The following is a 10,285-nucleotide window of genomic DNA, read 5'->3' as shown; positions in this document are numbered from 1 at the left end:
CTCTAGAAAATACAATTCCAAGTCCCAGAACTTGGGAGATGGAGACCGGAGAAACAAGGAACCCTCGGCTACATAGAAAATCCGGTCCCATCACTCTACATTTGACAGAGAAAGTCTTCCCGGTTATACATCTCAGTACTCAATGAACTAAAATGCACACAAGTGTGTGCTGACAATACATTAATTCCTTTAAAAGCAAACCCATAATTTTATCAATAAACAAGTCCTCTGCTACTACCTTTTTTTTCACATGCAGGTTGATTTTCATTTCTGTTTCCTGAAGTGTAGACTTTTAAAATTGCATATTCACAATGAATTTGGGGAAATGTGGAAAGAAAACTATATATTCTGACTTTTCTGTGGCTTCTCACAAGGCTTTTGCAGGAAGGAAAGAGAGGCATCTGTCTGTGACTATGATTTCAAATGCAGAAGTTGCGAGTGTAGCTTTAAGGATGAGCCGTGGAATGTGGCAAGGGGATGCACAACCCAATGGACGCAAAGCAAGGAGGGCAAAAGAAAGCCCTTATTTTTCAGGGTAAACACTTCCCCATCCCCTGCACTAGCCAAGCTGGAGGTCTCATTGCCCAGTAATGCATATTTTCCAAATGAGCTAATTCTTTAGGACCAATTTCAACCATGATTCAGTTCCATGATCAGTTTTAGAAATTGATCCCTATAGTCTACTCTGTGGAGGTTTATAAACATTTTAATTAGTAGTAACTTCTCTCATTTGTATAAAGAGGTATAGACAATAATTTTAATAAAACAAACTGAACACACAATTAGATTTATAATGACTGACCATTATTAAACATTTATTTCACCTTAAAAATGTGTCCATCTATTGCCACTAAAAAGTTGAGCCGGTAATTTCTAATCTTTTAAACTACAAATATAAGTAGAAATTTCTTAATACATATTTTTCTAGGGCTGGGAATATAACTCAGTGATAGAGAGTTTGGCAAGCCTTTAGGAGGCCCTACATCCAATCTCTAGCATTGTATATGTAGAACAAAACATAAATGTGTTTTTAAAGAAACAGAGAAGTAGGGGTAACTGTCAAACTGGTTTTCTGAAAACACGTGCACCACTCTTGAATGTTTTAAGCAAAGATTCGTCATTGCTGTTTAGTGTGGTATCTTCTTTATCAAAACACACACTCCAACATCTGTTGTCAAGCATCTTATCAAACTGGTGCACGTGTAACCCAAAGGGAGGGAAAGGCCTGCGGCACTGGCCCCAGACTGGTGAGCAGCAACCACAGTACGTCCCACACAGTGGACCATTAACTTCCTGAAAAATGAAGGGAGGTTAGACATGACATCCATGAGCCTTCAGGACTTTGGAAATGGTTTGAGGTACAGGCACAAATGGGGGGGGGGGTGCTGTGGGATTCCAGCATCCAAGCTTCACAATGGCACATATTACTGAGGAAGAGAGAATATGGCTGCCAGCAACTGTGGGAAAAAAAGAAGAGGAAGTTTTGCTTAATGGGAGCGAGTTCTCATCTGGAGGCATTAGGAGAATTTGAAAGATGGATTCTAGTGAGAAAGGTGCTTAACAACACCACGATGATTATGTACATAAAATAGTTACTGCAGTTGCAGAAATGAATTTAAGGAAGTTGCTCCCTGCTTTCCAGTGCCTAAAAAAAGCAAACTTAAAGTCTCACCTATCTTCGATATTGAGAGGTTGGAACACTGAAAAATGAGTCAGGCAGGGTTTGAGTTTTCAACAACGTGATGTCTTGAGAGCCATGGCCATGATTCCATACAGTTTCTGGAGCAAAAGGGTATCTGAGAACTGGACATGTGGGCAACTCATGAGCCGAGCAAAGAGAACACACTTTCAAAGTAACTTTCAAATGATAAAATGATCTCCAAAATATTTAACTTTCATGCAACCAACTAAAATGCTCAGGGACTTGCTCAGGGGCTGAGTGAGTCACGGGGCCTTTGTTCCAGCCATAGTTGTGATTTTACCTGAAAAGAAACACGGGAGGTAGCCCAGAAGGCACGGACTTTTTCAAGGCATTTGATCTAGACAACGATCTTGAGAATGGATTAGTATTTACATCTTTGTAGGGTGGACATTTTAATTCAATAAGCTCAACCAATCTTGGTCAAAAGCAAGGCAAAGATTAAAATGAAAGTAAAGATTTAAAGTCTCTGGAGAGTGAAGCAGGGATCATTGTTTTCTCTACAGCTGGGCAAACACTAGGGTCTCTGAGTTACCCACTACAGGTTGAGTTTGTGTGGAGCTGAAGAGGGAGGAGCTGACTGAGGACAAAATACTTAGGAAGAGTTCATGGAAGCATTCATTAGCATTACAGCTTCATACTTAGAAAACCCCCAGAAGTCCTCTGGTATCTGAAGTGTCAACCTCTGTAAACAGAACCAAGTGAACTCCCAGACCACAGTGAGTCTTGCTTCTGTCCATAGTCTGGCTTTCCTACATTTAGATCTAAGAGCAAATACCCTTTTGTTTGGTGAGACATCTATTATTCAGGGTTAGAGAAAATCATACGAACTTGGTTTTTCAATAAAGTTGGATGGGACTAGGGTGTGGTTTAGTATGTAGAATTTTTATCTGCCATGCGCAGAGCTCTGTGTCCATTCCCCAGCATTACATAAACCAGACATGGTAACACATGCCTGCAATCTCAGCACTCAAGAGGAAGAGCCTGTAAGATCAGAGTTCCTAGGTCATTTTCTACTATTTAGAAAATTCAAGGCCAGCCTGGGATACATGACACCTTGTCTCAATAAATAAAAATTTTGATATATTAAATGTGTCACCTACATTAACAGTCCCTAAGTTATATATAACAGATATTTACTTAACTAAGACTTTATTATGCAAACTATAATTAACATGAAAATATAAATTATGAATACACAAATAGTTTTCAACCGTTATGTGGCTACAATGTAATAAAAACTCAGGAGTTACTTGTAGCTTACAAAGAACGTTGATTCATTATTGAACTCACTGTTCTGATGGCTTGTGTCAGGTAAGCCTTGGAAATGAGGAAAGATTTATGTTAAGTTTAACTGTGCTGGAACATTTTGCTAGCATAGATGGATGTGAAGTGGGTTTCACCATTTCTCACAGGCAACTTTCTGGGCATGCGTAGTTCACACAGTGTCACAGATGATGAAACTCTCTTCCCTCCCTCCATTTGCAGTGATGCTCCTGTTGTAAATCACAGACATGGGGAATGCCACAGCCGGGTTCATTCTCCTCGGACTCTTTAACCACACCAGAGCTCACCTGGTTCTCTTTGTGCTGGTTCTGACTGTGGCCCTCAACTCCGTGGTAGGCAATGCCCTCCTGCTTCTCCTGATTCACCAGGACCGCCGGCTCCACACACCCATGTACTTTCTCCTCAGTCAGCTCTCTCTTATGGACATGATGCTGGTCTCCACCACAGTGCCCCAAATGGCAGCTGGTTATTTGACGGGCAAGAAGTCCATCTCCATGGCTGGCTGTGGCTTCCAGATCTTCTTCTTCCTCACACTGGGAGGTGGCGAGTGCTTCCTCTTAGCGGCCATGTCCTATGACCGCTACGTGGCTATATGCCACCCTCTGCGCTACCCCGTTCTCATGAGCTGGCAGTTATGTTCGAGACTGACCTTGGGATCTTGGCTCCTGGGTGCAGCTGATGGAGCCATGCAGGCTGCCGCCACAATGAGCTTCCAGTTTTGCAACCGGAACAAAATCGATCACTTCTTTTGTGAGGCCCCTGTGTTGTTGCACCTGGCTTGTGGTAACACATCTGCCTTTGAGTTTGTCATGTACATCTGCTGTGTGTTGATGCGTCTGGTCCCCTTCTCCCTCATCCTGACATCGTATGGCCTCATCTTGGCCACCGTCCTCAGAATGCGGTCCACAGAAGCCCGCAAGAAGGCCTTTGCCACTTGCTCCTCTCACTTGGCTGTAGTGGGCCTCTTCTATGGAGCTGCCATTTTCATCTACATGAGACCCACATCTTCCAGGTCGGCTAACCATGATAAGATTGTATCGGCATTCTACACTATTGCCACCCCCATGCTGAACCCCCTCATCTACAGCCTTAGGAACAGCGAGGTCAAGGGAAGCCTGAGAAAGTGTGTGGCTCGTTGTGCTGCCCTTACTAGTAGAGATACCTTGGTTTGCTTGGACTCTGGCAGCTGTACAAAGAGGAAGGACATCCAGTAGGCACCTTCATGGGGTTATGTGTCAGGATGCCCAGTGGATACCTGAAGCCACTGAGAATTGCAATCTCTGTTGTTGAGTTTCTTTTCCACCTTAACTCAACATTTCTATCCTGTGGTTGGAACTGGGGGGACCTGAGGAGTCTCTGCAAACCTATGACTATGTTGTTGTGTCCTTTCTCTCAATTTCATGGAAACCTTTCTTCTTATAGCTTCTGTAGTTTAACTTAATAAGCACCTTACAACTTGCCTTTTTGTTTGTTTGTTTGTTTTCGTTTTTCAAGACAGGGTTTATTCTGTTTAGCACTGGCTGTCTGGAACCTCACTATGTAGACCAAACTGGTCTGGAACCCATAGATCCTCCTGTCTCTGCTTCCCAAGCATTGGGATTAAAGTTGTGTGCCACCACCACCCAGCGAGCTTGTCTTTAATATAGCTAGATTTCAGTATCACAGCTTTTACATTTCGGGGAAATAAAGGTCATTAGAACTGAGGTGGATCCTATGTGGCGATGAATGGGTAGCATACATAGAGTGGATACGCTGGTCATAACTGGGTACCAGAACTGTAAGCCATCTCAACATGATACTCAGGAGGCAGCACTGTATTGAAAGAGTTAAAAATTCTGGAAGTTTTCATTATTTTTCAGATGACAATTGTCTGCAGGAAGCTATAAGTGTGGAAGGCAAAGCCACAAGTAAGGGGTGTGTGTGTGTGCATCTATGCCCATGACTCAGATATTTTTTGCTTTACTCAGAGGTTTTGGTAAATCTACATGCTGGGAGTTGAGTGTGGAGCTGCCTTCTCATTTCAAAATGAATTCTGAAAAAACTGAAAAATCACAAATTCTCAGTGAAGTTCTCATGCCTCTCCACACACAAATTTTTATGCCAGCAGGAAATGAAAGCAACCTTGAGTATTAACTGCCAGTTGGTTTCAAGTCTGGGGAACTGAAGCACAGTTTTCTAGCTTGGGGTACGCACAGCAAGCTTTATCTTCCAGACAATTCTATAGGGCTCTGCCTTTGTATCTATTACTAAGAGATGCAGAGTCCAAAGCTGGACAGAGGTCTCCTGAGCCCTTTTCTTTTTTTTTTAACTTTAGTTCTTTTGTTTATTTATTTATTTATTTATTTATTAAAAATTTCCACCTCCTCCCATTTCCCTCCCACTCCCCCTCCCTCTCTAGTCCGAAGAGCAGTCAGGGTTCGCTGCACTGTGGGAAGTCCAAGGACCTCCCCACTCCATCCAGGTCTAGGAAGGTGAGCATCCAAACAAACTAGGCTCCCACAAAGCCAGTTCATGCGGTAGAATCAAAACCCAGTGCCATTGTTCTTGGCTTCTCAGTCAGCCCTCATTGACAGCCACATTCAGAGAGTCTGGTTTGATCACATGCTCCTTCAGTCCCAGTCCAGCTGGCTTTGATGAGCTCCCATTAGATCAGTCCCACCGTCTCAGTGGGTGACTTACTCCTTGCGGTCCTGACTTCCTTGCTCATGTTCTCCCTCCTTCTGCTCTTCATTTGAACCTTGGGAGCTCAGTCCAGTGCTCCAATGTGGGTCTCTGCCCCTGAGCCCTTTTCTAATCAAATATCTACCCACAAATTCAAGGCTAGATGGAATTCCATTTCCATTCCCATCCTATACTGTTTCATTGCTGGACACCAAATAGATTCAATTTTTATGTCTTTGTGTATGTGTGTGTGTGTGTGTGTGTGTGTGTGTGTGTAATGTGTTTGTGAAGACTCTCTGCATTTTTAAGTATCCCCTAGCTGTTCTTTTAAATTGATAATAATACCCTAGTGTTTTAAAAACCACTACTTGTTCCCTACTTGTGATGGAAATGTGAATGACCTTCAAACTTTTATTACATTACATGTTTTCACTTCACTTGATAGATGGATGAGGAAGCTTTATCAAATTGTTTAGTTTAGCATTCCCACAAGCAGTTCACACTGGGTGCCGTTGCCCCAGCTTTATCAACGCTTTCCACTTAGGAAGTCTGGCAGTACGGCATCCTGCATCATGTGTGTGTGTTTTTGGTGGTTTCTGATGCTGAGTGTTTTTGTTCGGACTTACTGCCAGATTGGGTATCATCTTGAACTTCGTATCTCTGTCTTGGAAAATAAAAACAAAACATGCTGCTGCTTCCACAGCAAACAAGTTGTAATTCACTCAGATATTCCAAGGCGTGTTTGGAATTTTAGAATAAAGCTGTACATGACAATCTTTACATTCAGTGTCTGGAATTTTTCACTTCGTGTGTACTTGGGGTTCCTTTTCAACCTCTTCCATTTTCCTCGAAGCAACAAACCTTGACAGTGGCCCCACAGACTGCTCCAGCCATACAACTGTCACCAACATGCAGAGGGACAAGTTTGGTCCTATGCTATGTCCTTCCCTGCCCAGCTGGAGTTGGTGAGCTCCCATTAGCTCAGGTAAGCTATTTCAGTGGGTGAACCCATCATGGTCTTGACCTCTTTGCTCATATTCTCATTCCTCCCACTCTTCAACTGGACTTTGGGAGCTCAGCCCAGTGCTTCAATGCAGGTCTCCGCCTCTCTTCCCATCAGTTGCTGGATGAAGGTTCTATGGTGATGTTTAAGATATTCATCAGTCTGACTACAGGGCAAGGCCAGTTCGAGCACCCTCTTTTCTATTGCTTAGGGTCTTAGCTGGTGTCATCCTTGTGAATTTCTGGGAAATTCTCTAGTTCCGGGTTTCTTGTTCGTCCCATAATGGTTCCCTCAATCTAAATATCTCTCTCCTTGCTCTCATGTTTGTCTTTCCTCCATTTCAACTATCCCATTCCCTCAAGTTTTTCTCCCCCTCCCCTTCTCCCTTTGTCTTCCCCGTCCGTCCTCCCTACTCCTCCCACCCCCATTTAGATAATGCTTTAGAAAAAACATCTGAAGTCCTTCTCCACATTATTTTCTTTTCTCTAACAGTATAAATGTTGCCCTGCACATCTCACATAATATCCCAGGCAGAGTCTAAGGAAGAGGGACTAAAAGGTATGATGCAATCCAGGTCTGCAGATCCTGCAGTGCTTCTGGAGATGCCCCAAATATGATGCAGTTCAACCTATCTGTGGTGTTAATTCAGTGGTTCATGTTACACAGGTGCACATTGATCAAATGATAGCCCCAGAAAGGGTTTAGTTTCTACATTATCTTTAGGACACATTCAGTAGGTTGGTGTGACCTTAGCTTGGATGGAATAGGACCTTTTACACTTGTCATAAAATAATAAACTTACAATCATCATAATCATTCATTCAGCACTTCCTTCTGAACTGCATTTGTTCATTTTGACTGTGCTTTCTCCCTTCACTGATGACCACATGCTTAGCCAGGTTTGATGGTAATCATCACTATGAAAATAAAAAGTTTATTAGAGCAAAGTGCATTGAGTTTTTTCCCCTTTCTTTTTGTTATTGTCTGTTTCTTATTTTGTCTTGTTGCTTGTCGTTGTTTTGAATTTGAACCGGTTTGCCTGCCCCTGCCTGTCGAGTGCTAAACACCACTGTGGAGAGATACCAAGTGTTCTGGGATGCTCTGCAGAGCCTGCCCTGGACTGAAGCAGGAAGCACACACGGATAAACATCTCTGCTGCATATTAGGCAGAAGGTGAGCCATCTTGGCAACCCCTTTTCCCCCTCAACTCCTTTTTTATTGTGCAGCAGAGGTCTTTAGGTAGAACCTCTTTCATTAATTTTAGATTCCCATTTGTTCATCAATATCATATCCTCTTCCACTCCAGGCCTCAGGAGATGGAGGCAGATAGATATCTGTGAATTCAAGACCCACCTAGCCTATGTAAGTTCCAGTCCAACCATAGCTACATAGTTTGACTCCATCTCAAAATAATAATTAATAATAAGTCTAAGAAAGCTTCATCATATGCTATTGGGGAAGGCTGCTTGTTCATTTTCTGGTCACGCGGACTCCTGAAAAATTCACACAGAAATTGTATTAATTGCAATACTGTTTGGCCAATAGTTTAAGTGTATTTATAGCTAACTCACTTCTTTAATTAACCAAATTCTATTAATCTGTGTATCGCCACGTGGCTGTGGCTTACCATCAAGGTCATAGTGGGCTCCTGTGGAGATATCCATCTTCTGCAGGCAGCTCCATGGCTTCTCTTTAACTCTACCTACTCTCTCCTCATCATCTGTTTGGGATCCCTAGCTTGCCGTATTGTGCTAAGGCACTGGCTGAATATTTTTCCATCAATGTTCATGAGGAAGATTGGTCTGTAATTCTCTTTGTTTCATCTTTGTGTGGTTTGGGTATCAGGGTAACTGTAGCCTCATAAAAAGAGTTTGGGAATGTTCCTTCTGTTTCTATTGTGTGAAACAATTTGAGGAGTATTTATATTAGCTCTTCTTTGAAAATGTGATAGAATTCTGCATTGAAATCATCTGACCCTGGACTTTTTTTGTTGGGAGACTTTTAACATTTGCTTCTATTTCCTTTGTGATTATAGGTCCATATAAATTGTTTATCAGGCCTTGATTTAATTTTGGTATGTGGTACCTATCAAGAAAATTGTTCATTCCTTTTGGTTTTTGAAGTATGACCTAAAGATTTGGATTTCCTCAGTGATCAATGATGATATGTCCCCTTTTCATTTCTGATTTTGTTAATTTGGATATTCTCTGTCTTTTGGCTAGTTTGAATAAGGGTTTATCTAGCTTGACTTTCTCAAAGAACCAATTCTTTGTTTCACTGATTCTTTGTTTCTATTTTGCTAATTTCAGCCCTGAGTTTGATTATTTCCTACTGTCTATTCCTCCTGGGTGGTCTACTTCTTTTTATTCTAGAGCTTTCAGCTGTGCTATGAAGTCACGAGTGTGAGATTTTTCCAAATTCTTTATGTGGGCACTTAGTGCTATGAACTTTTATATTAACACTGTTTTCATAGTGTCCCATTCTTCCTTAATTCTTCCTTGACCCAGTGACAATTCAGTTGAGAGCTGTTCATTTTCCATGAGATTGTAGGATTTCTGTATTTTGTGCTGTTGTTGAATTCTAGCTTTAACTCATGGTGATCAAATAAGATACAAGGGGTTATTCCATTTTTTTGTCTCTATGGAGATTTGCTTTATGATCACATATGTGGTTGATGTTAGAGAAGATTCGATGAGGTAGGTGTCAAGAAGAAGGTATATTCTTTTGTGTTTGGGTGAATGCAATGCTCTGTAGATGTCTGTTAAGTTCATTTGAGTCATAACTTCTGTTAGTTCCCTTATCTTTCTCTTAAATTACTGTCTGACAGACCTGTCCATTGGAGAGAGTGGGGTGTTGATGTCTTCCACAATTAATCAGTGGTGTTTGCTGTGTGATTTAAGCTTTAGTAATGTTTCTTTTACAAATATGGGTGCCCTTATATTTGGGGCATAAATGTTCAGAATTAAGACTTCATTTTGTGAGCCAGAGACATCTTTGGTATCAGACGCAAGTCAGGGACCTCTGAGAGAATAGGCCCAAGCCAGGGACCTCTGTGGGAACAGGCGTGATCCAGCGACCTCCACTGGAACAGGCCTGAGTCAGCTACCTCAGCCAGAGCAGGCCTGAGGTAGCAACCTCCATAGGAACAGGATTGAGCCAGTAACCTCTGTAGGAGCAGGCTCGAGGCAACAACCTCCACAAGACCAGGCCCATGCCAGTAACCTCTGCCAGAGCAGGCCTGAGGCAGCAACTTCCATAGGAACAGGTACAAGGGAGCAACCACTGAGGGCACAGGCCTGAACCAAAGACCTCTGTGGGACTGGGCATGAGTCAGAGACCTCTGAGCAAACAGGCCTGAGACAGGGGTATATAACTGTTACAGTTATATAACCAAATATAACTGAAGCAGAAGTAAATGACCTAAAAAAAATAACTTTAGGAGAATGTTTGAGGTTCTTGAAGATGAAATGAAAAATTCCCCCAAAGAAATGAAGGAAAAGACAAACAAAAAATTAGAAGAAATCAACAAATCCCTTAAAGAAAACCAAGAAAAAGCAAGCAAACATATGAAAAAGATATGAAAACCAAAATAGAGACAATAAAGAAAACACAAACTGAGGGAATTATAGAAATGT

General features: G+C 42.0%; 1 protein-coding gene across 1 annotated transcript; it reads left to right on the top strand.

The window, feature by feature from the left end:
* The first annotated feature begins 3,193 nt into the window (after positions 1–3,193).
* Positions 3,194–4,943, top strand: LOC125404210 (olfactory receptor 2T8-like). The gene has a single exon (XM_085694978.2). The coding sequence runs from the start codon at positions 3,214–3,216 to the stop codon at positions 4,198–4,200; it is 987 nt and encodes a 328-aa protein (XP_085551104.2). The 5' UTR covers positions 3,194–3,213; the 3' UTR covers positions 4,201–4,943.
* The last annotated feature ends 5,342 nt before the right edge of the window (positions 4,944–10,285 follow it).

The sequence above is a fragment of the Myodes glareolus genome, chromosome 9 (assembly GCF_982192425.1).
Source record: "Myodes glareolus chromosome 9, mMyoGla1.1, whole genome shotgun sequence".
Lineage (NCBI taxonomy): Eukaryota > Metazoa > Chordata > Mammalia > Rodentia > Cricetidae > Myodes > Myodes glareolus.
This window is presented reverse-complemented; position numbering and strand designations above follow the sequence as displayed.

Bases quoted from the DNA above. Each gene is read 5' to 3' on its own strand.
- LOC125404210 (XM_085694978.2), top strand. From the start codon at position 3,214: ATGGGGAATGCCACAGCCGGGTTCATTCTCCTCGGACTCTTTAACCAC.